Raw genomic sequence first — 18,658 nt, forward strand, 5'->3', positions numbered from 1 at the left:
GCTCTTTCTGATGGCAAAGGTCTGTAAATTACCCATGCAATCACTAACACCATTTCACAGACCTGTTCTACTTCTACTGGTCTGCTAACAAGGCGATTACACACAAATTACTGAATGCCTATGAAATATTTAAATGCATTCTACTCTACTATGCATTAATAAGAGCAAAGCAAGCTCTGGAATTCTGGTTAGCTCCAGTCCCTAATGTCCCCTAATGAGCCTCTTACTGTGACTGCAGTTCAAACAGAGAGGTGAAGAAAAAATGCAAAGGGTGCCTTCAGAAAGGCAGCACTGAACAAACATTGTGTGAGCCAGTTCTAATTTATGGGTCACTTTATAGGTATATTGATTTTTGTTTTCAAAATGGAATAAATGATGTGGTCGACTGACGTTCTTAAAAACTGCTTGGATCTGAGCGCAGGCTGTGTGACTTACACACCGAAGAATGTAAACAAGCAGTCACCTCTCCAAAAACAGTTAAGTAAACATTGTAGAATGACAAAAAGCACAATAAAGGATCCTTTCAATTTGTCTAATGTGTATTTCTCCTTTCGTGTTTTACAGATACAAATTTGCTTGTTAACTTCCAGCGCATACTACAAATTATCAATTCAATTTTAACTACAAGAATTTCAAATTCATTTTTAGTTACGACATTTCAAAAGCTAAAGAGAGATCAGCTTTAAATCCACGTGTGTCAGGGATTGTTTTAACAAAATGTTTCACTTGCATATCAGTGGTGTTTGATTTATTTTGCATCAAGCTTTTTATGTTTAAACATTGACAGGAGTTTAAATACAAAATGTTAGCTGTCACTATTCATTTGGCTGATTATGTCAGATGCCTTAGTTTGGAGAGATGGTGGCACTGTCACCAAACGAAACACCGTTCTGACAAGTTTGAAGAAGATTCTTGAGGTCATAATTTTATAGCCACGCTATGTAGTCAAAGACAAGAAAAGAAATGGACAACACACTAAGAAAGAAAGAAAATAATACTGTGTATCACTTTGCAGATGAAAGATGAAAAAAACCCCAGTGAGTTTTATATGGTATTAAATGTAATTTACTAAGTGTGTTTCTTCTTTTTACAATTTTGTTTTGTCATCCTTCTTGTGATGCTTGGTCACTGTTCTTTGTAGACTTTTAAAGGCACTATCTTGCCTTAACAGCAAACACCATCTGTTGGAAAGGTGACCTGTCTTCTCCAGTGTGGCTTTTTTTCCTTGTCTCTATCGATGAAAACATTACCTATCTTCATGCTGTGGATTGTGCTATGTTTGCAGGCGTCTGCTGCATGCAGGTTAAAGAACACTTCTCTGCTGGCTGGACTGCTCTACTGTAAACCTTTTGATTTAAGCTCTACAAGTCAAATCCTTCCTACTCAAACCGCCATAGGACCAATGGAATGATAATTAATTTTGCAGACAAAATACACTTGAGTTTTGTCATGTGTTATTGCACTCTGACATTAATAAAAGCAGTGCGAAGAACTACTATTAAATGCTTTTAGTGATCTACTGAGTTCCTCACTTGGAGACCAGCTTCTGTCAACATCTGTTTTGCAGTACAATTATACATTTTCAAAAGTATTTTTGACACTCTTCTAATTGCTTCACTACCTAGCATTTTGTTAAACTCTTGTCAGCTTCCTTTTAGTTATGTCATGACTTTTTCTTAACTGTCTTTACATTTTGAAGTCTTTCTTAAGCCAAAAGCTGTTGTTTTTACAAAAAAAAAGTCAAAACTAATCTTGCATGCACAAACAACTGTAATCTAACACAATTTTTTGTCATGAGAGAAAATTGCTCCATAAAATATAAACTGAATTTTTGCCTTTAGAGTTGAAGTATGTCCAAGAAAAGACACAGGATTAAGTTTTCCTGGATGTACAGAAATATAAGGATCAGCTGCACTTTCTTCAAAACAATGCTTATATTTTCAAACACAGATCTATTTCACAGCAAACAGTATATAACTTCTTAAACTATTCTGAATATCTCAAAATAATTCTAGACAATTGTAGTGTCCTCTGATTATCTTAAAAATATAAGCAAGTTCATACTGGACAAACAAAAGTGAAGGTGAAAATAGCTTTAATGGCTTTAAGTCATTTATTTTAAGTTAATCTTCACCTCACAATGAATCTTTTCTATTATTATGAAAGTGAAGCAGAGCTAGTGTCTTCTGTCTGCATCTTCCTTCTCAGATGCTCTGCACACTATTTTATGTTCTTGAAGCAAGCTGCTAGGTAAACCATTTTCTCAGCACGGGAATTTAAAAGTTCACTTAATAAACCAGGTACTCCTCAAAGCTGTCATAAGCATATTCTAGAAATACACAGTACTAGACTGGGGTAGTGTACCTTATTAATATTTCATTTTGGTACAATATACTTGCATTAACTTTTTTAACATAGGTATCATATTGTTTCAAGTCAGAAAACCTAAAACATCGTAACAAAGATTAGACTAAGAGCAAAGCCTTGAAAACTACAGCCATTAGCCCTGTCATCCCCTATGAAGTTAATGGTTTGGAAAAATGGTCAATCTTTGGACTAAAAGTTGATATTTAATTGAAAGAAAATGTTTTTTAATTGTAATGGGGATTTTGCATTAGTGTGGACAAGAAAAGAGACTAAGGCATCTAATGCAAGGTTATGTATTGATTTCCATCTTAACACTAGTGTAAAATGAAGAAATACTTCTATTTCATAAACAACCTCATCTATTCAACATCATGACTTCTTATTTGTTTTAAAGGCACAGAAAACAGAATTGAACAAAAAGAAGAAATAATGGAATATTCTCAAACATTTCTTTTTGCTGGTGTACAGGACAAAAGCCATGACACTGCTGTAAACCCTGATTGACTCTACACCAGAATTATCAAGATGTTATATGTCGCTTTCACATTTTCCAGGGTTATTTGGTTCAGGAAAGCAAGAGCATCTGTAAACCTAGCACTACACCACATTAATCAAAATGGTTTTAGTGATCATGGATTATAACAAGAGACCTGACATAATGGATTTGTAAAGTCTGGCCATAGAATTAGCATCGCTGCAGCCTAGTGACTATAGACATATTCATAAAATTTAGCTTTTTCTTGAAAAGGAGCACGCTTGAATTAAACTAATTTAAATTCTTAGTATTAATAATACTTAAGATTATTCATTGCATTTGGGAGATTTCATTTTCCTTTTAATACAAGGATTCTTTTTAACATCAGTCTTTTCTAAGTCCTATACAGTTTTCTCTAATAATTAGCCATTATTTTGACATTCCATTTAATGCACTTATAAACAAAAAAATATCAAGTGAGAGAAATATACTAGCTAAGATTTGCAAGTCGGTGTAAGGTATTTCATTTAAAATTGAAAGATAGGATGAGAGATGGAGAAAGCATTTAAAGTACTTCGTGAAAAAGTATTTATTTAAAATACCTAATGAAAAATATTTCTCTAATTCTATTACAAAAGTTACTGTGAAACTGAGTGCTTGTGGTCTGCTGTTAAGGTGCTTCTGTTACATACCCTGTAGTCTACCATTTGTAAACACATCTTTTTGATGTTTCTGCCAACATCCTGGCAACAAAGCAGTGCAATTTCAAATGAGCTAATTAACTTAATTGTTGATGAAGCATGAAACAGTTCATTCACCCTGTTAGCTGCACCATGACAACATAAGAGCCTCAGCCCCTGAAGTTACTCATCTATATAAGCCTATCTGTAGCTTTCCATTAAGATCTATTGCATGCCAAAATGAGTACAGCTCTTCTGATAAAACTGGACCACAATGTACACAGGTAGAAAATCAGTGCTGTTGTTGAAAATTTAAATGAATTCAAAAGTACTAGCAACTACTTTAAGAGAAAAAAATAGAAAAGGAAAAAAATGCTGAAACCCATCACAGTTTGATGAAGAGCTTTGTCACTTTTTTCCTCAATGATCCGATTTAGAGAACTGCTGGCAAACCCAAATACTGAAAGCAAAAACTTCTGACATCACTCTGCAGTTCTGAAAGGTGAAAACCCACTTGTTCACAGCTGTTGTTTTTTTTTTTATGAGCACCTTGAAGACTTATAAGAGTGAAAGCAAAAATAAATTATCGAAAGAGAGTTAAATGGACACACTTAGTCCTTTGTGCTTTTTTTTAATACACTAAACACAATAATTCCCACTACGTCAGAATTTAAAATGTGGTTTCTCATACCTCTGCTATCCAATACATCATCTAAAGCATCACTTCAAATTTTCTGAGGCCCCATTTCAGTAAAGGATAATAAGAGGATTAAACAGTGTGCTATTGAAAGGACGGCAAAAGTGTTCCACACGAAAGAGGATAACAGTTTGACCCTCCACAGATAGCCTCAATCATCCCGTCAGTTGGAATACACACAAATAAAAAAAAAAGTGTTACGATTTACAGTAAAACTTTGCTTGCCATCTTTCTCTTTCGCTTGCCTTAAGCAACCCTCCACCCATGAATAAAAATCAACCTACTTTAAAAATTGTCCAAAATCTTCACAAACGCTTTCACAGCCAGGCCATTTGCAAACTCCATGACCATAGAGAGTATGGGAGGCCCCAGTCTCCTCATGTGACGAGCTGCAGCAAAAGAATAAGGCATCAGATTCATCTCAAAAGCCATAATCGTTGGAGGCTGCTAGCGCCTGTCAGGTTACGATCAGTGACAAACAGGTCAAAACAGGTCAATTTAGCTCAGAGCAGTCAGAAAAATTTAATCGTTCTATTGAATAGTTCAACTGCCAAGGCTAGATGATGTTCCAATTAGAGAAGAAATAGAGCCAAAGATGACTGTTAATAAAGGATGAAAAAATAAGATGACTGTGTAACACCATATGCTAATTCTGCCATATGACCTTGGTGTAACATTTACCTACAAATAAAAAATATACTATTCAGAAGTGATCAATTGTGAAAAGAAATACTGAAGATGGACAGTCAGAATTTATGAATAATATGAATGTTACTACAAAATATTTAGATTTTCTGCTAAAATGTATACAAAATTAAATAAATTTATTACATATTTTTGTTCACTTTTTTTGCCATGAACTACTTGGACTTAATATACAATCCAATATTCTCCATGCCATTTTTAGAACCTCTGCAAGAGTTTCATCTATGTGCAGTTATCAGAACAATTCAGGGGACTGCCCCATGGATGCAGGCAGCAACTACACATCCTGAAGGAAAGAATCAGTTTCTCTGACACAACCACAAAAGTAATTCTAACTAAAAGTACTACTCTAAAGGTCTGTCACAGAAGTACCATTTTTTTTAGATGAAACAACATGTCAAAAGAAAAATACAGTCACAGTCACAGGAGGACCTGTGATTAATTACTGTCTCCTAATTCAGTATTAAAATATTAAATGCTAATTAATTAAAAATGGAATAATTTTTGAAAATACAAAAATACAATTTAAGTTACGCAGACAAAAATATCTGTGAAAGCAGCAGTGTGATTCAACAGTAAAGGCCTAACTGCCAAATATGTTGATACATTTATGAATGAAACTATGCACAAGAGTGCCCACAAACACACTACTCTGAGATTTCTAATTGTTACCAAAAGTATTGTAAGTTCATGTGTAGTAAGACTTATAGCAACTGCACCTTCAAAATTAGAAATCATGACTGAAACTGGCACTCTGTTGATAAGCAGCTTTGAAAAATCTGGTCTCCATGATAGCTTAAGAACTTGTATTAAATATTATTTTGTGAGTTAAAATAATGTGACTTATGATGCTAAACAACAGCGTTACATCAAATGATAAGTACAATCAAAATCTCGTAACAGAATTACCTGTCTCGCCTTGCATTTAGAACTGAAGACTGTCCATTCACTATGGAATGATGAGTTATTGGTGGTGATGCTTTGGAAGTGGTGGAGGAGGTAGTAGAGGAGGAATTGTTAGTAGTGAGGTCTAGCCCTCCATGTTTAATGCCATTGTCTTCCATACTGTGAACTCCAGTCACTTCTTTCCATAACTGCTGAATCTCAGCAGGACTTAAGCCAGCTATAAAATGAAAGAGAGCCCCACTAATACAACAAAATAAGAGTTTCATACTATGAGCTCAATGTTATTAATGGATTAATGCCAACAATAAAGCTGATGTAGTTTTTCCAGCACAATCAACGTGTAGTAAAACATAAATTCATTTTTCTTCAGCTAGAATCCAGGTAATCTAGCTGTCTTCTCTTGGGTTATAAACAGTCAATCAGAAATGAGCAATTTGAATAATATCACACTCCTTCTAAAAACACTACTCAAGGATCCAAAACCAAAAGCTACAAAGAACTTGCAACTACTTCTTGAAAAACAAAAAAAACCCCAAACAACTGAATACACACACAGATGAGATTTTTGTTGTCTGCATAATAAATTTCTTGACAGGAAAACATAACTCAGTGTATCCACAGTTAACTCGGCTTTTAGAATTCCTCTTATTCAAAATAGAAAAGTTTACTGCACTAAGGATAGAAACATTAATATTCTCTTTAAATACTTGAGCAAGGAGTAGGAGAAGCAGACAACAATTCAACAGACAAAAATGAAATCTATGAGATCTTAACAGGTTTAACAGCCGAGCAGAAGGCACTTTAATTAATGACACCTATATATTCATTAGTCCTGTTCAGGATTTAAAGAAAAGTTTTGATGTAAAAATGTGTCTTAAGAGACAATAAACAAAGAGCAAAACAAAACTACTACAGCACAGAACTAACACTGGTAATTGGTTCAGCTCTTTGAAGACATTCAGTGGCACCAAACAAGCAGCAAGCTAACAAAACTGGGCCATTTACAACTCCCTCTACGTAGATGAAATTACATGTAGTGCAGATCATCAAATTCATCCACTATTTTTTGTCCATCCCTTGTGTGGAAAACAAATCAGAGGCTTGGCTAGGAGACAGGAGACTCTTGTCTCCTGAGGTCATGAGCAGCCATAAAAAATTTGAAGAGCTTCTCAAACTTCTCTGCCTGATGCACAGTACTGTTCAGGAATCTGGCCACCCGATCACTACAGATACAGATCAAATTTGCTTTGTACTCTAGCTGTAGTCTGAAAACTTGTGGTTTCCAGGATTCATCCACAGCCACAGATTGCAATGCTTTGTAGAACGTATTTACACATCTGTGTTAGGGTTGCCAGGACTGAAGTGAGAACCTTGCATGAAGTCGTGGAAACTTCCATTACAAAATGCTTCTGCCCAAAGACCCTCAAAACAAAACAGAAGAGCTGTGAGCGTTCTCTTACCTTCTCTATATTATATGAGTATTATCTTACACATCAAATGCAGGAAGTTAAGATATTGAAAGAAATTAACATCCCTCTTTTGAAGAACACTAAATAAAATGTAGAAAAGGAAAGAAGACCGGAAAACTTTCTGTGAAAGATCTGATTTCACAGTGGGTTTCTCAGCCTGACACTGCTTGGGACGGAGTTATCTTAAAATCTAACTCAATCCTTTGTATCTTTCTCAGCAAGTGAAAGTACATAGGTCGCTCCAAAAGTAATGCCTCCTATTCACTTCCATGGAAACTACAACAGCTACAAAGAGGACAACAACACTATTTGACTGAGCAAATTCTCAGCTACAAAACACAATTTTTCAACATAGTCACTGCCATTAGCTATGCATTTTTGCAAGCGATGAACAAGAGCCTTCATGCTATGCTCGTAAAAATCTACACCAGTGGAGGTGACCCACTGTCTCTGTCACTCTTTCACTGTCTCTGAAACACACCACCCACTGCGTCACTGTGCTCACATCCGCTGCTTGGTCTCCACAAATGTTCAGAAACATTGATGAATGACAATGGGTGCAATTTTTTCCTCAGGGAGGGTTTTAATGGCACAAATTTGCTTCACATGCACTTCCATGTCAGACACCATTAGTCAGACTGCCCCTCTTCTGGCGTCTGTCACACGGCAACAAAATGGAACTGAATATTGGTGGGAAAGTTCAGCCTCTACTGCCATATCACCAACATCCACTTCCGATATTGTGGGCCAACATAAAAAAATAGGAGGCATTACTTTCAGAACATCCCTCACAGATAGGACTCTGTCACAGTACCTTCAACTGCTTGAATGCAAAGCATTCAAAATGCTAAAGTTGTCTGAACTGAATTTCTGTCCCAACTTTCTGAATTAGCTCAAATTTACTGTCTTTCAGAAAAGTATTTACAATTTAAAATTCATTCAAACTTTTAACCAAGGATAGTTTTGCTTGGTAAGCAGGATGCATTATAAAGATGTAAAGATCTTCCTTCATTGTTGGGAAAACCTGTTTCTTAGACAACATTTTATTTTGAAGGTAGAAGAACTCACACTGCTAAAACATTCAATGAGAAATATGAAAAATGACAGTAAGTTCCTTAATACTTCTCAATAGCTGTCTCACCATAAAGTATGCAAAGCTATTAAAGAAGAAACTGCAAGTAATTTACAGAAATAATAATTTCTGGAGGTACCGTGGAAACAAATTGGTTGGAAGATATTCAGTTTTATTTAAATTACAGAAGGAACTAATGTTAAGACTACTATTTAGTGTCCTTCTTCTCTGCCTTAGATACCAACATCCATTGACAAACTGTTAATGACAAAGTGAAAAAGCTGACTGGAATGTAAGTCTTAAAACTGGAGTTTAAATCATATTTGTAGAGCAAAAAAGCTAGGCTTTAAGGAAGCAAGGAAAGAAAGTAGGCTCTAATTTACTGCATTAGAGAGATAGGTAACGGGAGTGATGGTAATACTAGCTGTAATTGTTTAATGAAGGTAAGTAATTACTGCTGCGTACATGAGGTATGTTCTAGCAATGCTGCAAATAACCCATTTTAGCATGGTAAATAATAGTTACCCACAAATATAATAACAAAATAAAAGGAAAAATAATGTATTCATTTAGGTGGCATGATACATAGAACATTATTCACTTCAAAGTCTCCCCTCCTTCCTGCCACTGAAAAAAATAAACTAAATTTATACTTAAATTACAACCAAGAATAAACTCATCTGTTTGAATAATCAGAGTGAAAACATATTGTTGTGTCTTGTGGCAAGAAAATTTTCATTGCAGATCATCAAACTGGACCCTGCAGGAGCTCAGTAAGAGCCGGTCCGGTAACATGGGTGAATGAATCCCAGTGGGAGGCAGCTGCAGCAATGGCCCTTCCCACATGGCGTGGTCTCCTTTTTCCCTTTCTCCTCTGAGTGTCTGGGAACCCATGCCTCTGCAGTGTAAAGCTATGGATGATTTTTAAAATCAGAGAGGAATTTCTCCTTGGGCTCAGGCTGGTTAATTGTATCACTTCTTCAGAACACCCTGAAAGTCAGCTGCCCTTTAGGTTGAAAGGATCAAGGGCAGGCACTTTAAAAGTATCAAATTAATAACAGAATATGTAATTAATTGTAAATTACAACCATTTTGTAGTTTTTGTGTCTAAAAGAGATCAATTTCCATTTTACAAGAGACCTGTAAAATGGCTGACAGGTATTTTAGTCTGGATGTAAAAGCAGGGTATGTTTTAAAGTTTCACAGATTGTGATAACTCTCAAAATACCCTCTCCACACTACATTTAAAGAGAAAGGATGAAACGTGATATCCAGGACGGGATAAAAAATAAGAACTATAATTGAAAGAACCAATACTAATTTGCTGTACAGTATTCTAACACCAGCAACTCTTGAATTTTGAGATTAGTTTTCTAACTTTTTAAACTGCTATCTACTCTACTTTCATGTCTGAAAAAATAGTAAAATGACCACTTATAAAACTCAACCATGCACCTGCTTTTCATCTTCCTTCCTGGCCTGACAAAACCCAAGTTTTTATTTTTTACTGTTACTGTTGTCATTTAGATACCTTTGCGCTTAGTTAAACATTAGCATAGCATTACACAGAAGTAACTTATTGTGAGCCACTGGCTCTGGATATAGGGTAGTGAAGATCTCACCTCAAAATAAATGCTCAGACATCTCCTGCATCTTATTTGCTGTACCTAATCATTAAGAAAACATTGTCCTTTAAAGGCAGTAGGAGCAAACCTCGCAGCTGTACGTGGAAGTTATATCTTTTCATACTAACAAATGCAAAAAACCTTCTTTGTCAGTAATAATTTGTGTTTTACTAGACTCTTTATTACCAATAACTTAGAAACAAGAATCCCCCTGTGCTTCTCTCATTGTTTTATTCATCCTTGTAACTCTACAATCTAAGTGGATACATATAAAAATATTTGTGTTACACATCTGTAAATCGTTCTCTATAACCGTATTATATATCCTGCAACACAGTGGAAGGAGAAAAACGTCCTTTTACCACATCCAGTGTGTACTGCCTTAAGTAAGTTCTGATGGCTTAATTTAATATTACCACAAAAAATGTCTGTCATAAAATGTGCCACATTTTCATGAGAAAAGCAAAGGAAAAGATTGATTATCTTACTTTTACACAAACTCCAAACAGGGGAATCTATGATCAAATTAGTAAGAAGTATATGGATATTTTGTATGTGTAAATCTAAGACTTAGGAGAAAATTTCAACAGATCTGAAAACCACTAATCCTCATTACATTGTGAACTACACTGGGTGTTTTTTCTTCCTATGAAAGAGATGGGTTATAAGAGAAGCCCACTGAAAGAACTGTGAGCCAGCCGCAGCACGGCATGTGGTTCTCAGTTTGTTTCAGCATGTTTCTAGAAAGACATTCTTTCCTACTCTCATCACTCTAGCTCCCCTGGCACTCAGTTCGTGGCCTTTCTGGAGGTGCTGAGAGGTTTTCCTACGGAAACTGTCTGATGTTTTCTCTCCTTTGCACATTCATATCAGGGCTATCAAAAATCAAGGTCCTACCGATTTGATTCTACATTTAGAGGAATCCCACATACACAGAAGGTACTAGAAAACAAAACTGGAACAATGAGATATTTCACTGGAATTCATTATTATTTAAAAAAAGGCAAAAGCAAACAGGAGATTTACTTTAAAAAGAACAATCTGAATACATTTTAATTGTAACATTTCATATTTTTTAATTTGTTTAGTATCAATTTTGGCCATAATTCATAGTACCTATTAAAAAAGGATTATTTTTATGTTTTTCTACTAGACGTGGATGAATGACTGTTGCATCAAATTAATGAATATCAATGCAATTGGGTAGGAGTGCTGCGGGAAATCTATGGGGATTGCTCAATTTGAGAGAAAACCTGAGGAATTCCTCTTGCAACAGATGGCAAAAGAGGAGGCTGTAGAAGGTGAAAATGTTCAGAGGAAGGCTGTGTTTCAGTTACTTTTTTTCCATTTGGGCCCAATGTGACTTTGCACAGAAGGAAACCAGCACTATCACTCTAACACATCCAAGTTCATCATCGGCATGCCTCCTGACTGCTGTTCCCAAATAATAAGGTGAGGTGTGATAGCTAATTTGTGACTCCTTTCTGCTGCCGCAATTTCTATAAATTTGGGTATGCTTACAGTTTTTCCACACAACCCAACATATGGAAACAACATATACATTTCTCATCTCTTCTTTCCAGTGACTGAGGCTTTAAGCGGTCATGTCTTTCTCATGCCTTCTGCTTTTTTTTTTTTTGGTCTACACTATTGTCTTACACTGTGTACTCTGCCCTTGCTCATCTAATTACTGAAGCTTCGATTTCATAACAGTTATCTGGTGGAGGAACCAGATACCTGTGTAAAGGCCAATTAAAAGTAAGGTTATCTGTCATGAACACAGTCTAAACAATGCTCACTGCCAGACCAAAGTGCCAAAGATCAAAACATTATGTAGTTTTTATGACAGACATTTAGCTCACCTCTGTACAGTAACACAAACAGAAACACATGCTACATGGGTCACAGAGTCCTTAGCATGTGAAGTCTCTACCCTGTCTCAAAATTCAAGTAGTCTTTATTTCTAAGCTAATTCATTTTTCAAAAGCTCGCGTCCCATTTTCTTTCAACCATGAAAAAATATTTTTGGTAAAGTTCTTTACTGTTCTTAGCCAGTCATAATTCATTACTATTGGATTCACAACTTACAAAAACTGTTTTTATATTTAACACATCTAATAGGAAGGAATAGCAAAGAAAATGAATTCTAAGTGATGTACCTAAATTCAAATGTCATCATTTGAAGATTCTTTTCAATACCAAACACTTTATTTTCTTAGAAAATGAAAATGTGAGGTTTAGGATAACTTTAATATCACTTTTTCATTCTTTTTATATCTGTTCACTTATATTAAATGAAATAGTGACATTCACACTAAATCAGACTTCAGTAATTCCTCAGAGAAAAGCAATGGTGCTTGAATAGTGTTGCTATTAGAAATTGTTTTCATACCATAAGGCTAATAAATATGCATCTTATGTCTAAGAAAAAAAAACACTAAAAAGCTACTTTTTTTCCATACAAGTACGCTGTCAAATTTATCTGCCTCAAGAAAAAATTGTAACATGAATAATAATATTTTAATAATAAACTATTTTTAAGCAACATAACGGGAAATTGTTGAAGTTCAGATGGAAAGATGCAGAAAACATTGGTGCAAAGGGAATGGTTAAAAAGTTGTGAACTAGAAATTACTCCAATCCTGTTGTATTGGTATACCTTGTGGCAGAGACTGGACAGGAAGAGCAGACTGGCCAGGTGGGATGGAAATGAGTCCCTGACGCTGAAGGTTCAGCAGATGTTGCTGCTGCTGAAGTTGTTGCATCTGGAGGAGCTGCTGCTGGAAGACAAGCTGCTGGGCTGCCAACTGCTGCTGTTGCTGCTGAGAAAGAAGGGAAAATATGCATCAAAGAATAAAGTGGGCATTGGAGGCTAGAAAGCCAAAAATGTAAAATCAACTTATTTCCCTTTAAGCTCAGTTATTAAATAATAACGCTGTTTGCAGAATACTTGGACAGTGAAATCATTTGAAATTTTCTGTTATATACATTCAAAATAGTAGGTGTTAGGGAATGTGGCAAGATATACTTAATGACACGCTAAAGAAAAGGGTCAAGAGAAAGTACATAACAGCTGTTTGAAAAAGCAAAAACGCCCAGCTCATGGCAGATGATAACAAATTCATCTATGCTAAAAGTGTAACTCTTTAGGGCCTCCTGTGATTCGAGGGCACTCTTGTTTTTCCAATTGACTAACTTTGGTCCGCAGTGGCCCATGAACGCGGCCTCCAGTGATCTATTAGTAAACTGGGATGTAGCCTTCATTTCACTGGCCTGTTAGCACTCTCTCTCTTCTCGTTGGAATACATTAAAACGAGCACTGCATTCAAGGCAAAGAAGTGCCCTATTATGAGTAGAAGTATAAGTTCCAATTTTGTGAGGCATTTCAAGACAAACTGGAGTCTGCAAAGACTCAGGAGGGTATAAGCAGGCAGTCACACTTCAGAGAAAGACAAGCTGCTGTGGAAGACCTTTCCTTTCTAGTTTGGGGAAAAGAGAAACTTCTGATGCGCTCACTGGAAAACAGACTGCATAATGGAGCAAGTCATGTGGATTGCCCAGAGCCTCCGGAGAAATACAGGAGCAATTTCTATTCCGTAGTTGATGGCTGTCTGAAATTCTATTCACAAATCCAAACAGAAACAAAGCCTCAGGAGGTCACGACTGCTTCCTCAACGTTTGCATAATGGGCAGCTTGAAGACAACGTCTAGGATACCTGCTGATCAATTTAACTACTTCAACATGTTTTGTTTGTATTATGTTTATATTTGATGCAGTCTGCTGACAAGTGCAAGCTAGGCCTGAGAAACCAGCTTGTCAGGTTGATTTATGAGCACATCAAACTGTAACTTTCTACTCGCCACTCCAAACCTACAGTAGCAGTTCATTAATCAGGGGCCTGTGACTTTGAAATCTGCGCTCAATCGCTTTTTTTTTCAGCCACGGACTAAATTTGCATGCTCTCTGAGCTGTGCCACAGAGAGAATTGTGGCTCCCTCCTCTGCACGGGCTGCCCGCAGGATAATCAGCGCTGCGTCCCCACGCCGCTCGCGCTCTGCACACTCAGGTTCATTAGCGGACATTAGACAACAGCAGCGCTGGACTGCTCAAATCCTACATCTCAGACAGGGGAGCAGGAGAATTACATTGGCACTGCTATTAAGCCCCATAAAAACACAAGAACGGATCATTGATGGCTGGATTCTTGCTACAGGAAAAGAGCTAAAGTAGCCTCATCTTTTCCAAGCTTCCGCCAGCTCATACCAGTATGTATCAGCAAGGCTCTTGGCTCCTACCTCTTTTGCTTGCTTTCCTGGGTGCTGCTGCTGCTGCTGCTGCTGTTGCTGCTGCTGCTGCTGTTGCTGTTGCTGCTGCTGCTGTTGTTGCTGCTGCTGCTGCTGTTGTTGCTGTTGCTGCTGCTGTTGCTGCTGCTGCAAAAGCTGAAGATGTAACTGCTCTTGCTGTTTCTTGTAAAACTCTTGTAGTTGTTGCTGAATAAACCATTTTGACTTTAATAAATAAAGGCAAAAGTTTCAAGTATTATAAATCTCCTAAACTCTTCTAGATTGGCATATGGTGGCGTAGCCATTAAGAATCACCTCATAACAAAAGTGTGATTTGAAGAGGCAGATCTACATACATTTTTTTCCAAGGCGGTTCTGAAATTTTCCAATGCAGATTCCAAAACATCCTAAACAGAAGGGTATAGAAAATCTGTATTCTAAAGGGACTGCAAGAGCCAAATTAACTCCTGAAGTAACTATACCTAAGTTCCTCACATGTCCTATGTAACAAATCAGAAGCTGTACTCATCTACTCACAAGAAACCAACAAGTCACTAAGGCCAAACTAAACTGTCTGCTTCTTAGGGGGGGCAAAAAAAAAAGGCAATTAATCTGTCAGTCTGTTTAGCGGGATGCCAGATCCACAACTGAAGGTGAATTGCCTGTAATGATCACAGTACTAGAAAGTAAAGCGTTTAAACACACAATGACTAAAGTATGACTATCAGACAGATCATTTTCTGCATGACAACGAACCATCCAAAAATTCATTCTTACTCTGAGGTGCTGATCACTGACACTACCTATTTACTGTAAGAATAACAAGTTCACAGATTCTTCACCTAGCCGCCAGATTTTGTGCTAAGGAAACAGCAACCTCCTCCTTCACCTTTATCCGGGACAAATTTTTGGAGGTAGAAAACGAACTTAAAAAAAAAAAAAAAACACAAAAAACTTTTTCCTATGATAAACAAGCAGTTACTTTCAAATTTCATAACCGCATACCATTTATGTGACTAAAGGGAGCACTACACTGTTATGAATTTTAAAGCAACAATTATCTACAATTCTATTTGCACTTCCTTTGGCAAGTCTACAATTAAAATGTGCCTAGGCACTTGAAAATTTAAATATCAATTTGTTCGGTATTTGTAATGCATCTGCCACTGCTGCTGCTGCCGTTTTCAATATAATATTAAATGTTTCAAAATTGCAATTTCACACTTGTGCAATTAAAACAAGAAATTTAAAGACTGAGAAGTTTCACACTCATTTTCATCCTTTTTGGCGTAATGAGCGTTGGAATACTGCCAACTAAGACCCATCAAATCTGGCTAATAGTTGTGAGAATGCCCTGCGCTAGCAGTCCAAAGCAGGTAACCCACATTACCTGCTGCAACATAACGGCTTGCTGCTGCTGGAGAAGTGCTTGGAGCTGCTGGGGAGACAACACTTGCTGCTGGAGAATCTGCTGCATTTGCTGAGGGGTGATCACCTGGGGAGTCATCATGGCCACTGACACAGGCACCTGCACAGGGAAAGAAAGATATCATCATCAAACACGTCTTCGTTTGCCTGCACCACAGCTGTACGTCTTTTTTATTTTGTACCAAAGACGGACCATAATTTTTTACATAATATTTATCACTGTGAAGTTCCAGTTTCAGTCAGAATCTGTTATTTTAAGACCACAGTACTGTGGCACTCTATTTCCAGAGGCATCAGATTCGATCAGAATCAAGCTTTATGTTTCGCATCTCTTATGTATTCCTGCAAGAAATTTAAGCATTGGCTAGTACAAATGTGTATTTAAAAATAAATGATCGCATAGCAGGGCTCTCAACACTTCATAATCAATCATCTTATCAAGTGTCATAATGTTACAAATGGAAAAATCTATTGAGACATTTTCAAAAGATATTATTAAAACAGATGGAAAAATAAGTATCTTAAAGCAGTAAATGTTTTACAGAATAAAGATGCCTAGCTTAGGAAAGTGTTTGCGTAATGCATCCTTTTAGTATAAGAAAACTTGCTTAGATAGTCCTTTAAGGAAGTCCTATTTATAAAGGACAAAAAATACTGAGGACTTCGTGAGTGCAGAACAAGGGACTGCACCTCAGCTACCGATCTGTGTAGAGGGAGATGTTTTCTCAGTCACTCAGATGAAAACTGAAAGGTTTGCAACCCTCTCATTAGATTAACAGCTTCTCCACTAACCTCTTCAAATGCATTTTTGCATAGGTGCTGATGTGGACACAGCTTTTTTTTCATCTGATTGTGCACACCTGCGTAAGCCCCGACCGGTGCACAGGGTCTTAGGTGTGAGCGGCAAAGGCGCAGCAAATGTGTGCGTGCGGATGAGAGGGAAGGCCTCTAACAGAGCCCGAGGGATGTGCTGAGCTGCTGCAGCAGGTGCACGGCGTGAAACCACTGCTCAGCCGGACCCGCACGCAGGCAGACAGCCGCCAGCAGGACAGGTTTTTCACCCTTGAAAAAGCAACCACTGTCTTGTGTAGCAACGTTCAACAGCGCTTTTTTCCCTACATAACTGAAAGCTGGCATAGAAATACTGTTTTGTGATAACTTTGCAGGACATTGCAGTCTTCTGTAAATCAGAAAAATACATATATTTTTAATAAAATAAATCATAAGCAATTCTTAAGAAGAAATACTTTTCTAATACTTTTATTACTTGAATCTGTCCCAAAAGGCTTTACATAAAAGCCTTTACACTTAGAGAAAAATACAAGCCTTCTAAAATTTACACTTAGAAGAAGTTACCTCATCCAACACTGTTCAGATTACCACCTCTCACATGATTCATCACAACGTAAATTTATCTTTTAAAACACTGACTAATGAAAGTCTGAAAGTAAAAATTCCACTACTCAGAAGTCTGATAACTTTTGCAAACAATGAATGAATTTTAAGTTCAAAAGTTCTGAAGTCCTTACTCTAAAATAGTGGAAGAGACAAACCAGAATTCCATTGTGATCGAACGCTTTGCAGAGGATTCATCTCTTACCTTCAGCCATCAGGTGGGACATTTTCTCTCTGCTATCACTGAACTCTTTCTATAGTCAATAGAACAAGGAAATCCCAAGGAAGGTGAGATCCAGTTTAGACTATTTTAGCATGGGATGCACCACTCTCTGAATGTTCCTGTCTCTCCCCATTGAGTTCAGACCCACACTGAGTAGGAACCACACTTGCTGATGGTTAATGTTGATTGTTACCCGCAGTGACCCCCACCAGTTCTGTAGCAATGAAAACACCACATCTCTATTCAATGATATCTTATTCTAAGACTACCAAGTCTTAAGGGCAGAAAAAACAACTTATTACAACTTTGGAATGCATAAGTAGACAGTAAAACTCACTAACTGTAGCCTGTGTCTGAAGGCAGTAAGGTTTTCCTGTTTATAAGAGATCTGAACTCGCCTTTTTGCAACACTTTCACCTCAGTGATGCTACTGAACTCTCACGTGTGACACAAATGAGGATGCAGCAAAGAAGGCTAACACCTTCCCAATTCAACAATTACCTCTCATCTTCAAATCCTGAAAGAATTTTCCTAGCACATACATGCCTACCACTCTACCATGCAGCAAATGGTGAAGGAGTTGCACCACTTCCTCTCTTCCTTTTGCATCCAACTCCTTATCTTATCTTCCCTGGCAGATGTATTTTCAAACACAGAAGTGAAAATTCTGATCTACACAGAGTGCAAACTGACATCTCTGGAAGTGGCACTGACTTGCTTAGGTTCAGTGCTAAAGACTGAAGCCAGTAAGATGCAGGCCATGCTCTGTCCCTCAGTCTGAAATACAGCTTCCCCTCCACCAGCACCATTTCTGCTGGGCTTTGTAGCATCTTTTCTGAACCTCCCTGGCTGCGTACTTGCCCTCATACCCAGAGAAACACCTGCTCTGTGCCCACCAAGAGTTCTTCTATTCCTACTTTTTCCTGTATATTTTAACAATACCTTTGAACAGTATAAGCTGGAGCAGAGAACCTAATTTGCTTGTTTTTCAGGATGATGGAAAAAAGCATGAAAACAGCCAGTCATGACCATTAGTAAAAGACATACTTACGTAAATAATACTGCCCTTACCAGAATTATACGTGAGGATCAAGTAAGTGCATCATACCTGATAGGTATCTTCTTCCCCACAGATAAAAGGCACATTCTGAAAACAGCTTGAATTTCAAATCAGGAAAACTTATTAAGCAAAAAGGTTTCTCTAATTTTAACTAGGTATTCTAAATTGATACATTTCACAGCCTTCTGGGATACACCTGACTGCACTTTCTTTTTCGTGGCGGTGTTACAGGGGAACATGGGCCTGAAGAATATCAGAAGGGTGCTATGTTA

At 37.2% G+C, this 18,658-nt stretch overlaps 1 protein-coding gene across 1 annotated transcript in view; it reads right to left on the reverse strand.

Moving 5' to 3' along the window:
• Positions 1 to 18,658, reverse strand: part of FOXP2 (forkhead box P2) — a 356,192-nt gene that overhangs the window by 48,622 nt on the left and 288,912 nt on the right. The window contains exons 5-9 of the mRNA XM_021384892.1: positions 15,671 to 15,808; positions 14,293 to 14,487; positions 12,656 to 12,818; positions 5,834 to 6,047; positions 4,504 to 4,608 (exon numbers count right to left, since the gene is read on the reverse strand). Coding sequence (XP_021240567.1) covers positions 4,504 to 4,608; positions 5,834 to 6,047; positions 12,656 to 12,818; positions 14,293 to 14,487; positions 15,671 to 15,808 — 815 coding nt within the window. The remainder of the gene's footprint in view (positions 1 to 4,503; positions 4,609 to 5,833; positions 6,048 to 12,655; positions 12,819 to 14,292; positions 14,488 to 15,670; positions 15,809 to 18,658) is intronic.

This window comes from Numida meleagris, chromosome 1 (assembly GCF_002078875.1).
Source record: "Numida meleagris isolate 19003 breed g44 Domestic line chromosome 1, NumMel1.0, whole genome shotgun sequence".
Lineage (NCBI taxonomy): Eukaryota > Metazoa > Chordata > Aves > Galliformes > Numididae > Numida > Numida meleagris.